The sequence below is a fragment of the Capricornis sumatraensis genome, chromosome 17, assembly GCF_032405125.1.
Source record: "Capricornis sumatraensis isolate serow.1 chromosome 17, serow.2, whole genome shotgun sequence".
Taxonomy (NCBI): Eukaryota; Metazoa; Chordata; class Mammalia; order Artiodactyla; family Bovidae; genus Capricornis; species Capricornis sumatraensis.
Genome location: NC_091085.1, coordinates 51,042,278 through 51,059,636, shown reverse-complemented (window position 1 = coordinate 51,059,636; position 17,359 = coordinate 51,042,278). Strand labels below are relative to the sequence as shown.

The following is a 17,359-nucleotide window of genomic DNA, read 5'->3' as shown; positions in this document are numbered from 1 at the left end:
TGATGTCTCTGCTCTTTAACACACTGTCTAGGTTTGCCATAACTTTCCTTTCAGGGAGCATTCAAGCATCTTTTTAATTTCATGACTGCAGTCACCATTCTCAATGATTTTGGAGGTGAAGAAAATAAAATGTCACTGTTTCCACTTTTTCCCATTCTGTTTGCCATGAAGTGACAGGACTGGATGCCATGATCTTAGTTTTTTTAATGTTGAGTTTCAAGCCAGCTTTTTCATTCTCCTCTTTCACCCTCATTAATAGGGTGAAAAGTTTTCACTCTCTGTCATGAGAGTGGTATCTTCTGTGTATCTGAGGTTGTTGCTATTTCTAACAGTAATCTTGATTCCAGCTTGTGAGTCATCCAGCCTAGCATTTCACATGATGTATTCTGCATTTAAGTTGAGTAGAACCATGTTTTTGTTAAAATATATATTGTAAATATGTGTGTATATATGTGCATTGAACTATCCTAGAAGAATATGTTCCAAAATATTATCAGTGCTTATTTCTGAGTCATAATTTTTTTTTGTTTTACTTCTTTGCTGTTAAAGTTTCTAGGTAAGTTGTGTATTTTTTAAAATAGTAAACAATTCCATCATGAAATACTTAGATAATTTTCAAAAGTATGATTTTAATATCTTCAAAGTTACAAATATATTTTCTCAGGCTATTGTTGAATATATAGGTTCTAGCCATTTAAAAATATCAGATAATTTTTTTTAAACATATTTTAAGCCAGCTTTTCTGTCTACAGTTTTTTAAAGGCACGTTTTGAAAATGTTGCTAAAGGGCCTGAGCTCTTTTTAGACTTCATCTAAATTGACCTCTAGGCAAAATTCATAATATAAGGGAAACAAATGAGGTGTTATAATAGGGAAACATATGTTAGATAAGGCAGTCAGGAAAGGCTTCCATGAGATAGTGACATTCAAGCTGAAACCTGAAGGAAAGGAAAGGAGTCATCCATGGGGAATTGGAGAGGTGGAGGGGCAGAATAGCTTTGTAAGTAGAACAGCAAAAACAAAAGTCCTCGTTTGTTTATTTAAATAAATCACAGGTCAGTGGCTGGAACATGGACAGGCAAGGGGGTAAAGAGAAGAATATATGAGACTGGGTTGGAATGTAGGCCACATACCAGCTCCAGCATGAGTGTATATTTTATTTGAAGAGCTAGCAGAAGTTCTTTAGAAATCTTTCCTCAGAGGTTGAAATTATTGCTTTAAAAAAACTTATACTGGCTATTGTAAAAATCCTGGGAAACTAGGAGTCTACTATAGCAGTTCATGTGTGAAATTTGAATTACAGAAAATTGTCATTTACTTAGCGTAAAGAGTTCTATTAAGATAGTAATTAACATATTTAACATCAGTAGGGAATTCACAGACTAATAAATGTAATGACATAAACTGCCCTATAATTTAAGAAAGGCACAGAAAACAGGTAAAATTATATTTTTTACCAGTCAACAAAATTTCACATTGAATCTGAAATTTCTATTTTCTGATCAATTTCAATTTTTATACATAATGTTTTCCTCTGTGATATTGAGAGTATTGGTGTTACAGAATGTAATACTTAAAAAATTAATTTTTAAAAATAGTTTTAAAAGAATAACAAATTTGTTTACCTTTTGGTTTACTACCTTTCCTCTCTCCTACCCTTTAAAGGTAGACTCTTTGAAAGTGTTACTGAAGACATGTTCTCTTTCTCCCAAGTCATTAACACCCAGTCTCCAAGGTCTCCTGCCTTTTTGCTTTGAAATTTCTTTAAAGGATTTAACAAGTTTCCTGTCCTGAGACGTACTGTATAATGTTCAATAGAAAACTCTTTGAAGTCATTTCTCAGTAACAACACTTGACCCAGCCTTAACTCTGTGTGGATATCTTAAGTGCCCTGAAGCATTGGTTGCTGCTTTCTAAGACAATATGGAATTCTTGTAGTAACTTCTTGTTTTAAAGTTGAAGCTTAATAATCTTTTGGGAGACTTATAAAAACTTTTTTTTACTGAAACATAATAGAGAAATGTGTATGGCATATTGAATTTTCTCAAGTAGAATATACTTATTAATTGGCCCCTAGATCAAGAGAGAGCCGAACAAGTACTTTTACCACTTTCCCAGTGCTGGCTAGAATCTTACACTCCATCCATCCCCTCTTCAGTTCAGTTCAGTTCAGTTCAGTTCAGTTCAGTTGCTCAGTCGTGTCCGACTCTTTGCGACCCCATGAATTGCAGCACGCCAGGCCTCCCTGTCCATCACCAACTCCCGGAGTTCACTCAGATTCATGTCCATCGAGTCAGTGATGCCATCCAGCCATCTCATCCTCTGTCATCCCCTTCTCCTCCTGCCCCCAGTCCCTCCCGGCATCAAAGTCTTTTCCAATGAGTCAACTCTTCGCATGAGGTGGCCAAAGGACTGGAGTTTCAGCTTTAGCATCATTCCTTCCAAAGAAATCCCAGGGCTGATCTTCAGAATGGACTGGTTGGATCTCCTTGCAGTGCAAGGGACTCTCAAGAGTCTTCTCCAACACCACACTTCAAAAGCATCAATTCTTCGGTGCTCAGCCTTCTTCACAGTCCAACTCTCACATCCATACATGACTATTGGAAAAGCCATAGCCTTGACTAGATGGACCTTAGTCAGCAAAGTAATGTCTCTGCTTTTAAATATGCTATCTAGATTGGTCATAACTTTTCTTACCATGTATTAATTATCATGCTTCTCTAGTTTCATGTATATTTTAAACTACAAACTACTGTGTCAAATTCATTTATATTTCTTGCATATTCATCTTTTAAAGCAACCATTTAAAATATTACCTATTATTAGCTCACAGGCCTTGATTTGGACCATAGGCCTTAGTTTCCCAATACTTCTGTATTGCAAGTTTCCATCTAGGATCAGCTCATACTGCCTGAAGAGCTCATTGTATTATTTCTTTTAGTCATAGCTGTGCTACACACATTCCCTCCGTTTTTATCTGAAACATCCTTATTTCAACTTTAAAGGATTTTTTGGTTGGTATAGAAATCTAGATTGGTATCAGTATCAGTTCAGTAACTCAGTTGTGTCTTAACTCTTTGTGACCCCATGGATGCTGCATGCCAGGCTTCCCTGTCCATCACCAACTCCTGGAGCTTACTCAAACTCATGTCCATAGAGTCGGTGATGCCATCCAACCATCTCATCCTCTGTCATCCCCTTCTCCTCCTGTGCTCAATCCTTCCCAGCAACAGGGTCTTTCCCAGTGAGTCAGTTCTTCACATCAGGTGGCCAAAGTATTGGAGCTTCAGCATCAGCATCAGTCCTTCCAATGAATATTCAGAACTGACTTCCCTTAGGATTGACTGGTTGGATCTCCTTGCAGTCCAACAGCCTTTCAAGAGTCTTCTCCAACACCACAGTTCAAAAGCATCAGTTCTTCGGCACTCAGCTTTCTTTATAGTCCAACTCTCACATCCATACATGACTACTGGAAAAACCATAGCTTTAACCAGATGGACCTTTGTTGGCAAAGTAATGTCTCTGCTTTTTAATATGCTGTCTAGGTTGGTCATAGCTTTTCTTCCAAAGAGCACGCATCTTTTAATTTCATGGCTGCAGTCACCATCTGCAGTGATTTTGGAGCCCCTGCGCTGCCCCACCAAATAAAGTCTCTCACCATTTCCACTGTTCCCCAGCTATTTGCCATGAAACAATGGGACCGGATGCCATGATCTTAGTTTTCTGAATGTTGAGTTTTAAGTCTACTTTTTCACTCTCCTTGTTCACTTTCATCAAGAGGCTCTTTAGTTCTTCTTTGCTTCCTGCCATAAGGGTGGTATCATCTGTGTATCTGAGGTTATTGATATTTCTCCTGGCAATTTTGATTCCAGCTTGTGCTTCATCGAGCCTGGCATTTCGCATGAGGTACTTTGCATATAAGTTAAATAAGCAGGGTAACAATATACAGCCTTGACATAGTCCTTTCTGTTGTTCCATGCACAGTTCTAACTGTTGCTTCTTGATCTGCATACAGATTTCTCAGGAGGCAGGTCAGGTGGTCTGGTATTCCCATCTCTTGAATTTTCCACAGTTTGTTGTGATCCACACAGTCAAAGGCTTTGGCGTAGTCAATAAAGCAGATGTTTTTCTGGAACTCTTTTGCTTTTTCTATGATCCAACGGATGTTGGCAATTTGACCTCTGGTTTTTTTTCCTTTTCAGCACTTTAAAGGCATTGTTTCATTATCATCTGACTTCCATCATATCATTTGAGGAGGAAGTTTCCAGTCTTATTGTTGCTCCTTTGAAGGTAATCTCTCCTACCCCATACCAGTTTTAGATAACCAGGTTTTACTTTTTATTACAATGTGCATAGTTGCCTGGTTGGAATTTGCTCAGCTTCTTGAATCTATAGATTATCTTGCATCATTTCTAAGATTCTTGAGTGAATTCCTCAACTATTTCTTCTGTCATTCTCTCTTCTTAAAAGACTATAACTACACATATGTCAGAACTTTTGAGTTTGTCCTAAATGTCTGTGCCTTACACTCATCTTTTTTTCCTTCTCTCTCCTCTGTCTCTGTTTTAGTATGGATAATTGGATAATCATGACAACAGAGTAATAAAAATATTGTAACTCTTTCATAGCTACAATGGTTTCCTTCCGGTGTTTCACATCTTTTGAGTATGCAAACCTAAGATAATTGTGTATCTGAAATACAAACTCCTTGTACTACATAGATTAAAATGTTCATTTTGGATGTTTACCCTTTCACATGTATTGAGATGGTCACACTATATGTCACTATTGTTTCTTTGTCAAACAAATTGGAACTGAAATAATATACGAGTAATTTAAAGTACAACATATACTTTATTTCTGCCATTTTCTTTTCTATCTTGTGTTTGGCTGGCCATTGTTACTGAATTTCATCTTGAAAAACAAGAAGCTTTTCTTTTAGTCTTCTGCTACCTCTGCAATAACTTATTAAAAAAAAAAGATTGTTATGTTAACCATGGAAAGATGTAACACAGATTTCTGTACTGAAATTGAGTGAAAGCAACATTGCCAGCACTGCACTGCTATGACAAAGAAAGCATACTATATAAATGAAAATACCAAAACTTTCACTTTCTCTTTTCAGTGTTTTGACGTATCTTTTATTGTATAATTTAGGAATTAACTATATTTTAATGTATTTGATGCATTATCTGTACTTTAATTAAATGAAAAACAATAGCATAGTTCTTATTTTCTGAAGTATTTTACCACAAAGAACAAGAGGAACTTTGGGTGAATTATGTAGTTCAGAATGATGCTGCATGAAGTAAATTTTGGGGGGAAAGTTCTTATTTTTTACAAAATTATTCAAGCAACATATCTGGAGAACTGACTTTGTGGTGGCCTGCAAAGACACTCTGTTCCTAAGTGCTCTTCCCTCACTTGAGCATAGGCCTGTTCCCATTTTTTCCATCATTCTTCATTCTCCCTTGCTCCAGTAAGGAGACCATATTTGGTTTAGAAATAGAAAGTCCTGCTTATAAGGAGAAGACAGATAATTCGAAATATTATGGTTTCCCTAGATCCTAGGGAAGAGAAGCAGTAGAAGAACCAAAGCAGAATGCATGCCACTTCCAACTTGTACCAATTTAAAACATTACTTCAAGAACATGGACTACAAATTCAGCCAGGCAACTTGGAGCTTACATCCTGATATTTCCTATGGAGAAGGCAGATTCCTAAATTCAGATTCTGAATTTGGAGGAATAGTACCCACCTTAGACCAGATTCCCATAGTCCTCCATCATTACATTCCCATACAAAAATTTGGAGCAGGGTTTAATCAGCCCTCATTCCTCCTGGGAGAAGTTTATGGTCATACCTCTGAATGTAACAGATATATTTGAGATGACAAATATATTCTTGTTCATCAAAGATTGCCACAGGGTGCAAGGGAAAATAATCATATTGGCCACCACTATAGGAAAATGGGGGTTTATAGAGTGGAGCTGTTCTAATAGTTTGAGGTTTTGAATGGTTCTAGAAAAGTAAATATTAGACAGCAGCTATGTGTTTTGTTGTTACATTGAGTGGAAAAGAAGTATCTAGCTCTCATCTTGTGAAAGAACATGAAAAAATATGCACTAATGAAGCACTTGCTGCTGCTAAGTCCTGGAAAAGGCAATGGCAACCCACTCCAATACTCTTCCCTGGCAAATCCCATGGACGGAGGAGCCTGGTAGGCCGCAGTCCATGGGGTCGTGAAGAGTCAGACATAGCAGCTGCTAAGTCACTTCAGTCGTGCCTGACTCTGTGTGACCCGAGACGGCAGCCCACCAGGGTCCCCCGTCCCTGGGATTCTCCAGGCAAGAACATTGGAGTGGGTCGCCATTTCCTTCTCCAATGCATGAAAGTGAAAAGTGAAAGTGAAGTTGCTCAGTCGTGTCTCACTCTTTGCGACGCCATGGACTACAGCCTACCAGGCTCCTCCGTCCATGGGATTTTCCAGGCAAGAGTACTGGAGTGGGGTGTCATCACCTTCTCTGAATGAAGCACTTATCCGAGTGCTAATCACATATTTCGTGTACTAAATGCAAGAGAAGTTCTTAGGAGGCAGTCAGATGCCTCAAAGATAACACAATCTTTAAAATGGGAGAATAAAGAATGGGCAGGTATATGTGGAGATGAAAACAATATGATTTGACAAATGTGATTACAAAAGAAATGTTCTTACTGTAATTGGAGCAAAAGAGGAAAACCTTGGCATTTTCCTCTGATGTACCTTATTTACAGTTATTTCAGACTGATTAAGACATCTAGTCAGATTCAAGGGTAAACATGAATTATCATAATCTTAGGTCCAAACTCTGACTCAAAGTTAAAACCATAAAATATCTAAAAATGCTTCTATGTCTTTATAATGTTTACAAAAGCATGCTACTCTTGCTGATGTCAATATTGTGATAGTTGCAGTTTCATAATCACACTTGCTGTGAAGAAACAAACTCAGCCAGTACCACATTTAATTTACTATAAATCAAAAGATTTATTCATAGCTTTAATGAATTTGCTTTTTAAAAAAGCCAAAACAAACATTCCCATTAAAAAAAAAAAAACCTCCCACATCAATTCTGTCCAGTATAACTTCTTAGAACTCTAAGATTTTGCTGCACTCTTTATAATGGTGGTTTTTCCCCAGGATAATTTTGTAGGTTTGAAATACTGAAGAAAGTCACCCTATGTTAAGTTCATTTATAGGGTTGCTTTCCCCCCCTTAGGAAGAGTATTTTAAAATTTCTTATTGTGTTTGACTTTTCTTCATTATGAATTTTCTGATCTCCAGGAAGAAGTACAGGCTTCCCTGGTGACTCAGCGGTAAAGAATCTGCCTGCAATGCAGGAGATGCAGGGTTGATCCCTGGGTCAGGAAGATCCCCTGGAGAAGGAAATGGCAAAGCACTCCAGTGGTCTTGCCTGGGAAATCTCATGGACAGAGGAGCCTGGCAGGCTACAGTCCATGGGGTCGAGTTGGACACGACTTAGTGACTAAACCACCACCACTACCACCACCACCAGATGAAGAATCTTCTCAATACTGATTGATTTCATCTTCTATTGTTATAAAAGAGAATGAGCAGCTATTAATGGCTTTCCCAAATATTCCTGGGCGTTTTCTCCAGAATACTGACTACAGCATAGATCACATTTTAATCACAACATATTCACATAAGGCTTCTTTTCAAGAGTTCACTGAAGTCAAAGTAAGGCATTAACTACTTTTTTTTTTTAAATCTATACATTTTTAGGTTTTGTCTATCATGTGAATTCCCTGATGTTCAGTAAGGAATGAGTGGTAATTAAATGAATTTTCATACTCATAGGAGTTCTCTAGAGTGTGTGTTCTCTCATGTTTAGCAAGGTTTGAGCTCCAGCTGAAGGATTTATTGCATACCTTACATACATAGGGCTTCTCTCCAGTATGAGTTATCTGATGTAGAATGAGGGAAAAGCTCCTACTAAAGGTTTTGTCACATTCAGTACATGCGTAGGGTTTTTCTCCAGTATGAATTTTCATATGTTGTGCAAGAGATGCATGCCATGTGAAAACTTTACCACATTCATCACATTCATAGAGCTTTTCTCCAGCATGAATTCTCTGATGTTTGATAAGGAAGGAGTGGCAACGGAAAGCTTTACTGCATTCATTACATTCATAGGGGGTTTTGGAGGTATGGACACTCTGATGACGGGTAAGATGTGAAGAACGGCGAAATGCCTTCCCACACTCAATGCATTCATAAGGTTTCTCTCCAGTGTGTGTAATCTGGTGACGAATGAGTTCAGAGCCACTGCTAAAGGCCTTCCCACATTTCCTGCATACATACTGTTTCTTTCCTATGTGAATTCTCTGATGTCGAGTGAGGTTTGAGGCACGACTAAAGGCCTTTCCACATTCAGTACACTCATAGGGTTTTTCCCCAGTATGTGTTCTCTGGTGTTCAATGAGGAAAGAAAGGTAACTGAATGTTTTATTACAGTCTTTACATTCATGGGGTTTCTTTCCTGTATGTATCATCTGATGTTTTACGAGGTTTGAGATCTGGCTAAAGGTTTTCCCACATTCCTTACATACATATGGTTTCTCTCCAGTATGAGTTCTCTGATGTAACACAAGGGAAAAGCGCCGACTGAAAGTTTTTCCACATTCATGGCATCCATAGGGTCTCTCCACAGTACTGACATTCACATGCTGAGACAGGGCTTCTTGATGGGGAACTGTCACTTGCCTGATGCATCCCTGATTTCCCTGCAGCATCTCAGTATCACCCTCACATTTCCAGCCTTCTTTAAAACTGGAATACTCAGAGCCTTGGCTTAGAAATCTTTCCATTATCAAGTACTGGGATGAATCATCTTCTAATATGACATTTTTTGGAGAAAACTCTTGGATCTCAATATTTGACTTTGAAGCTGAAAAAACAAAGCAAATTTTTTTTTAATTTTTTGTATTGAGTAACATAAAAGCCATTCTTCCATTTTAAAATGAGAATTATAGTGAAAAAAAAAATCTTAGCATTGCATGACTTTTATAGTTGTCATGTCCAGAAGACATTAAATAAGAAAGATGTAGGTGAATTAGGAGACTAAAAATAAGTAATTGAAGGTGAGGGAAAAACAAAACTATTAGGAAGATAAATAATTGTAAAGGATAGGTGGTTAATCTTCTTCACCTCTATTTAAACTTTATTTGCTGTCAGAATGTCTTGAAAATGACAATTGCATTTGCAACTCTGGAAGTTTAAAATTATTTCCAACTTGGTACACAGATTCAACAAAATTCCAATCAAAATCCCAGCAAGTTATTTCATAGATCTCAACAAATGGACTCTATACAAAAAAGAAAATGACCTAGAATACTTAACACAACACTGAACAACAGTCAAAGGACTGACTCTTGACTTCAAGACTTATGTAATGCTACAGTAATCAAGATAGAGCAGCACTGGTGAAAGACTAGACAAGGAGATAAATGGAACAGAGGAGAGAGCGCATGCATGAGATCTGCATGATTACAGTCAGCTGATCTTTGACAAAATAGCAAGGACAACACAAGAAGCAAATACAGCCTTCTCATAAAATGGTATGGAACAACTAGACATCCACATGCATAAAAACGAGCCTAGACACAGATTACATTGTTAACAAAAATTAACTCAAAATGGATCACAGAACTAAATGTAAAACAAAACTATAAAACTTCTAGAAGATAACAAAGGAGAAAACCTAGATGATGTTAGTTATATTGATGACTTTTTGGATATAACATCAAAGGCACAATCCATGAAAGAAGTAATTGATAAGGTGGACATCACTAAAATTAAAAACCTCTGTTCTGAAATAGCCAGTGTCAAGGGAGTAAGAAGACAGGATGAAAAGACTGAAAGAAAATATTTGGAAAAATACATATCTGACAAGAGTTACTACCCAAAATATACAAAGAACTCTTAAAACTCAACAATAAGAAAATGAACAACCCAATTTAAAAATAGGCAAAAGACATGAACAGACACTTCACCAAAGAAGATATATAGGTGGTAAGTAAGAATATAAAAAGATACTCAACATCATATGTCATTAAGGAATTGTAAATTAAAATGATATACCACTACACACCTATCAAAATAGTCAAAATACAATTCTCTAACAACATATGCTGACAGGGATGTGGAACAACAGGAACTCTTATTCATTGCTGGTGGGAATGAAAAATAGCACAGGCCTTTGAAAAACAGTTTGTCAGTTTTCTATAAAATGGAACATCCTCTTACCATACAATTCAGCAATCACATTCCTTGGTATTTACACAAATAATTAAAACATGTCCATACAAAAACTTACACATGGAAGTTTACAGCAGCTTTATTAATAACTGTCAAAACTTAGAAACAGGATGTCTTTCAGTAAGAGAATGGCAAACCATGATACAGCTAGACTATGGGATATTACTCAGCACTAAAAAGAAATGAGCTATCAAACCATGAAAAGGTATAAATGAATAAGCCTTAAATGCATAATATTAACTGAAAAAAGCCAATCTGAAAAAGCTAAATACTATGAATTCAACTATAGGATACTCTGGAAAAGGAAAAACTATGGAAACAGTAAAAAGATCCATGGTTGCCAGGGGTTGGGGGAAGAGAGTGATGAGTAGGCAGAGAATAAGAATTTTTAGGGCAGTAAAACTATTCTGTATCATACTAACATATGGATACATGTCATTACACATTTGTCAAAATGCACAGAATGTACAACACCAAGAAAGAACCTTTAAGGTAAACTATGGACTTAGGGTGATAATGGTATGTCAAGGTATGTTCATCAGTTGTGAAAAATGTAATACTGTGGATGTTGTGACATTGTGCAGGAGACAGGGATCAAGACCATCCCCATGGAAAAGAAATGCAGAAAGCAAAATGGCTGTCTGGGGAGGCCTTATAAATAGCTGTGAAGAGAAGAGAGGCAAAAAGCAAAGGAGAAAAGGAAAGATATAGGCATCTAAATGCAGAGTTCCAAAGAATAGCAAGAAGAGATAAGAAAGCCTTCTCAGGGATCAATGCAAAGAAATAGAGGAAAACAGAATGGGAAAGACTAGAGATCTCTTCAAGAAAATTAGAGATACCAAGGGAACATTTCATGCAAAGATGGGCTCGATAAAGGACAGAAATGGTATGGACCTAACATAAGCAGAAGATATAAAGAAGAGGTGGCAAGAATACACGGAAGAACTGTACAAAAAAGATCTTCACGACCCAGATAATCATGATGATGTGATCACTAATCTAGAACCAAACATCTTGGAAAGTGAAGTCAAGGTGGCCTTAGAAAGCATCACTACGAACAAAGCTAGTGGAGGTGATGGAATTCCAATTGAGCTGTTTCAAATCCTGAAAGATGATGCTGTGAAAGTGCTGCACTCAATATGCCAGCAAATTGGGAAAACTCAGCAGTGGCCACAGGACTGGAAAAGGTCAGTTTTCATTCCAATTCCAAAGAAAGGCAATGCCAAAGAATGCTCAAACTACTGCACAATTGCACTCATCTCACACGCTAGTAAAGTAATGCTCAAAATTCTCCAAGCCAGGCTTCAGCAATACGTGAACCATGAACTCCCTGATGTTCAAGCTGGTTTTAGAAAAGGCAGAGGAACCAGAGATCAAATTGCCAACATCCACTGGATCATGGAAAAAGCAAGAGAGTTCCAGAAACACATCTATTTCTGCTTTATTGACTATGCCAAAGCCTTTGACTGTGTGGATCACAATAAACTGTGGAAAACTCTGAAAGAGATGGGAATACCAGACCACCTAACCTGCCTTTTGAGAAATCTGTATGCAGGTCAGGAAGCAACAGTTAGAACTGGACATGGAACAACAGACTGGTTCCAAATAGGAAAACGAGTACGTCAAGGCTGTATATTGTCACCCTGCTTATTTAACTTCTATGCAGAGTACATTATGAGAAACGCTGGACTGGAAGAAACACAAGCTGGAATCAAGATTGCCGGGAGAAATATCAATAACCTCAGATATGCAGATGACACCACCCTTATGGCAGAAAGTGAAGAGGAACTAAAAAGCCTCTTGATGAAGGTGAAAGGGGAGACCGAAAAAGTTGGCCTAAAGTTCAACATTCAGAAAACGAAGATCATGGCATCTGGTCCCATCACTTCATGGGAAATAGATGGGGAAACAGTGGAAATGGTGTCAGACTTTATTATTTTGGGCTCCAGAATCACTGCAGATGGTGACTGCAGCCATGAAATTAAAAGACGCTTACTCCTTGGAAGAAAACTTATGACCAACCTAGACAGCATATTCAAAAGCAGAGACATGACTTTGCCGACTAAGGTCCGTCTAGTCAAGGCTATGGTTTTTCCTGTGGTCATGTATGGATGTGAGAGTTGGACTGTCAAGAAGGCTGAGCGCCGAAGAATTGATGCTTTTGAACTGTGGTGTTGGAGAAGACTCTTGAGAGTCCCTTGCACTGCAAGGAGATCCAACCAGTCCATTCTGAAGGAGATCAACCCTGGGATTTCTTTGGAAGGAATGATGCTAAAGCTGAAACTCCAGTCCTTTGGCCACCTCATGCGAAGAGTTGACTCATTGGAAAAGATTCTGATGCTGGGAGGGATTGGAGGCAGGAGGAGAAGGGGACGACCGAGGATGAGATGGCTGGATGGCATCACTGACTCGATGGACGTGAGTCTGAGTGAACTCCGGGAGATGGTGATGAACAGGGAGGCCTGGTGTCCTGCGATTCATGGGGTCGCAAAGAGTTGGACACGACTGAGCCACTGAACTGAACTGTGGATGTTGTCAGTGAGGAAGACCAGGCAAGGGTGGGAATGGGCAGGGGAACTGTGTACTTTCCACTCAGCTTTGCTGTGAACCTAAGACTGCTTTTTTGAAAAATAAAGTTTATTAATTAATAGAAAAATCATTATATTATTTGCAGGGAAAGTTTAAGATATTATTAAAATGCTACAGTAAAGACTGAGAGATAAATATACAAAGTCATTAGCATTCTTATAGAAAAGCAATATAACTTCTTAGAAAAGAAACTTTAAAAAGTTGCTTAAGAATAAATTCAACAACAGGGGTATGGAGATTTTACAAAGAAAATTCAAATCTTGAGAAGCTGTACCACTAACTCCTAAATGTGTACTTTAACTCAGCATCAGTATCACGGGGGCTTGTTAAAAATGTCAATTCTTGAGTTCTATCCCAAACCTAATGACTCAAAATTTCTGGAGAGGGGCCTGGAAGTATGTTTTAAAACAATCCAGAGGACTAAAATTTAAGAAGCACTGCGATCTCTCTCTTAAGATCTAGACTATGATACTGAGTTGCCTACTGAATTTATATACTTGAGTAACCCAAAGATCCAAAATTTAGCAAGTTACAAATTGATATAATCTTTCTTTTTTCAAACTTGCTCATCCTTTTTTTCTTCCAAGAAATAATAATACCAGCCAAAAAAGTGATGTCAATCACAATTCCTCAGTCATCGTCATGTCATTTATCTAGTCAATCACTGGGTCTTTTTGAGTTCACTTCCTTACTTTGTTGCCATCTGTATACCTTCTTCCATTCCCTGGACACCTCCATGGTTCAGGTAATGATTACATCTAGATTAGGTTATGGAAACAACTCTTAAATGGCTATCCTGTTTCCTAGGCTTGCTTCCAATAAATCTGTTTCCCAAACTTCAGCCAGAAGGATGTCACTAAAGTGCTCGCTTGCCTAACATCTTTGGATGACTCCCTATTAGCCTAGGGATGAACTCTAAGTTCATTAATACAGCCTGTAAAATACCTGCATGATCTGACCAGTGCTTTCCAGAACCATCCTTAATTCCCACCATTTTCCTCTTACACTTTATACTTTTGCTCAATCTAAACTGGGCCTCATCCTCTCACTTTATTAGCATGATCTTTACGCATGCTGTAACTGTTTTTTTTTTTCTTCACTTATAAAATATGAGTGGCTCCCAGCGTGTACAGATGGACTAAGTACACTCTGACTGGCTCTCCCACTAAGTACAAGTGAAAACCATGAACAGTCCATAAAGGAGCTAGCTGAGTACTCTGAAAGGTAAATGGTAGCAACCTGACTGCAGAAGGAAGTCAGAACACAAAGTAACACAACTGGTGGTGAGTTTCTTGTATTTTTTCCCATCTCTACTCTCTCCAGGCCTAAAGTCAAATGCAACCTGAAAGCAAAAACTGGGGAACAGGTAAAGAGCTCCAAGAGAAGCCTTTATTTCTGTCTTATAAATGGGAAAGGGGAGCCATACAGAGAAATCTTATTGTTTGTTCATTTCCCATTCTCTTCTGCTCAAACCCAAAGCATGCTGCAGCAGTGATGGCCATATAGGCAATTAACACTCCAAGGCAGAGTAACATTTCCTCCCTCAGCAGAAAAACCTATCGTCCTAAGAGCACAGGGGTAATACCCCTCACCTTGTTTTTTTTCCTCTGTCCCCTTGTTGCATGGCGACAGAGGCAGACAAAGTTACAGAAGTGTAGAGGGGAACCTAAAGGTCTACCTTTCTATCCAGAAGACCTGAAAGAGGGGGCCCTGGGAGTCAAAAAGGAAAGGGGAGATTGTGAGAAAAGGAGCTCAAGAAAGTGATCTCGTGAAGTTGTGTATGAAATTCTGGGCTCATCCTTGAGCTGTGCATGCATGGATCTGACCCTAAATAGCACACCTAAAGCTGAACCCACTGTCTAAGTTCCAGAAAGGCCACTAAGAGGTGCTTATGGGGACAAATGAAATAGACCTGCAAAGGCTTTGAAAACCAGACTGTCGTTGGAACCATGTACAGAGAAAACAGGTTAGAACTTACCCATGTTGACAGCCTGCTTAAATAAAGTTAATATCTCAACAGGATTTAAATAAGACCCAAAGTCTTAATATTTAAAAAAAAGTTACAACTCAAAGTTACAGGACATAGAGGAACATTTCATCATCCCACAGGGAAAAGACAATCCAGTTATAAACACATTTATGAATCATTTATATATGGATACTGCATTAAAACAAAATTAGGGAAAACTGTTATTCTGATGTGAAAATATTCCAATTGTATAGAAAATATCCCTATACTTTATACATAATGAAGTACTATATAGTGAAATGTCAAGATGTCTGTAAATGACATTATTCAGCAAAAAAAGGAATGAGGTGAGGCAAATACAATCAAATGTTATCCAGTATTAAATCCATAACTGACTGTATTGATTTATGCAAAGATAGAAAAATAGAAAAAAAAATAGGGAACCCAGAAACATACACAAAAACTTAACTTTCTGAAGACTGCTTTGGCTATTTGGGATCTTTTGTGTTTCCATGTGAATTGTGAATTTTTTTGTTCTAGTTCTGTGAAAAATGCCATTGGTGATTTGATAGGGGCACACTGAATCTGTAGATTGCATCTGGTAGTATAGTCATTTTCCCAATATTGACTCTTCCTACCCAGGATATAACAACTTAATTTATGAGTAACCAGTGAAGGAAAGGGCAGACATATCAATAAATGGTACCTTGAGAAATGGATGTCAACAAAGAAGACACCAAAACTGACCACTAAGTCATGTGACATACAAAAATAAACCCAAAGTGAACCATGGATCTAAATGTGAATGGCAAAACAACTAGGCTTTTAAAAAAGAAAATCTGGGAAAACATCATCATGACCTCGTGGTAGGGAAATATTTCTTAAACACATCCAAAAAAAAAACCTCATAAAGGGAAGGACTGATGAATCTGACAGCACTAGAATTAAGAATTTCTGTTCATTAAAAGAGGTTTTAAGGGGAAAAGTAAGTCACATGTAAGAGAAGATATTTGAAGTGAATAGAATTGCGAAGGATTTGTATCCAAAATTTTTAACTCCTACAAAACAAGAAAAGAATACAATAAATGAGCAAAAACTAAGAGGCACTTCATAAAAGAGGGTATCTAAATACTCAATAAACATATGAAAAGGTGCTGAACTTCATCAGTAATTGTAGAATGCACATTTAAACTAGATTAAGCTCGCACTGCACACACTCCTAACAGGTGTGCTATCTCCTGACAGGTGTGAAGATTATGATATCTAATAGTACATGGTGTTGATAAACATGGGGAGCAAGAGGAACTCACTTATGGTATCTGTGGGAGTGCAAGTCAGTAAAAATACTTTGGAAAACATTTTGGCATCATCTAATGATGTGAAAGAGGCACATCATCCTCTGGCTCAGCAATTCCAGTTCTAGATATAAACCACAGGAACCCTGTGCCAGGATGTGCCAGGACCCAAGGACAACAGCAATGTTACTTGCAACAGCCCTAAACTGCAAACAACCCAAGAAGCTGTCAATAACAGAATGGATAAACTGGGTTGTATCTACTTGTATAATGAAACAAACTCCTAGATCAATATGCAAAATACCTGAATATTATAATTTTGAGAGAAGTAAATTAGAACATACATATGATTATCTGTAAAAAAGTTCACAAACATACAGATGTAAACTAGTGACTAGAGACACAAACAGTTGAAAAAGCTATAAAGAAAACCAAGGAAGTTACTATCATTAAAGAAAATTAATTACCTTTGCAGGGGGTGCAGTGGGGAGTGACTGGGATGAGCACCCAAACAGCTCTTAGGGACCCAGGACTTCTGTGTTTACCGACCTGAGTGGTAGTTACATGGGTGTCTTATAATAATTTACGCTGCATGTTTATGTTTTATGCCTTATTTCTGTGAGCTATTTCACCTTTCAAAAACTTATGGGGGAACAGTTCCTCAGAACTATCTGAGGTGCTGTCTCCTGGGCTGCAGTGCTCATTTTGCCCCCAATAAAATTTAACTCACCAACAAAAGGGGGTACTGGAAGGAACACACAAAAATTGCAAGAGTTATATTAACATAGTGGTATTAGAGGCTTTTTCTTCAATTCATTCTTTGATGAGGAAGTCTCTGGGCACTTGTCCCACCTTGTGACTTTCAGCCATACAGGACTCTCTTTCCATGTCCTTACTCCTGAAAGTCTTGCTCTCAAAGTCAGAACTCTGTTTTCAAGGCATCTTCTGTCCTGTCACTAGTCCTTCCATTAGCTTCTTCTCTTTAAATGTAAGTGTTCCCCTGTTATCTCCAGAGGACCACTCTCTAAAGGCCAGTAGATTTCCAATGGAGGTAGGCTTCAGAATCAACTACAGAACTTATGCAAATTGTCATAAATACATACAATTTAGACTCCAAAGGTCTTCTATGTCAGAATCTTAAATGGTGAAGCATGGCCATATTGATTTTTTAAAGAGCTTCACCAG

The 17,359-nt window shown here is 37.9% G+C and overlaps 1 protein-coding gene across 1 annotated transcript in view; it reads right to left on the bottom strand.

Annotated features, from left to right (window-relative positions):
* Positions 1-7,164: 7,164 nt before the first annotated feature.
* The window catches only part of LOC138093438 (zinc finger protein 26), a 95,495-nt gene continuing 85,300 nt past the window's right edge, over positions 7,165-17,359 (bottom strand). Inside the window, exon 5 of the mRNA XM_068989441.1 lies at positions 7,165-8,668. Coding sequence (XP_068845542.1) covers positions 7,783-8,668 — 886 coding nt within the window. The 3' untranslated portion in view covers positions 7,165-7,782. The remainder of the gene's footprint in view (positions 8,669-17,359) is intronic.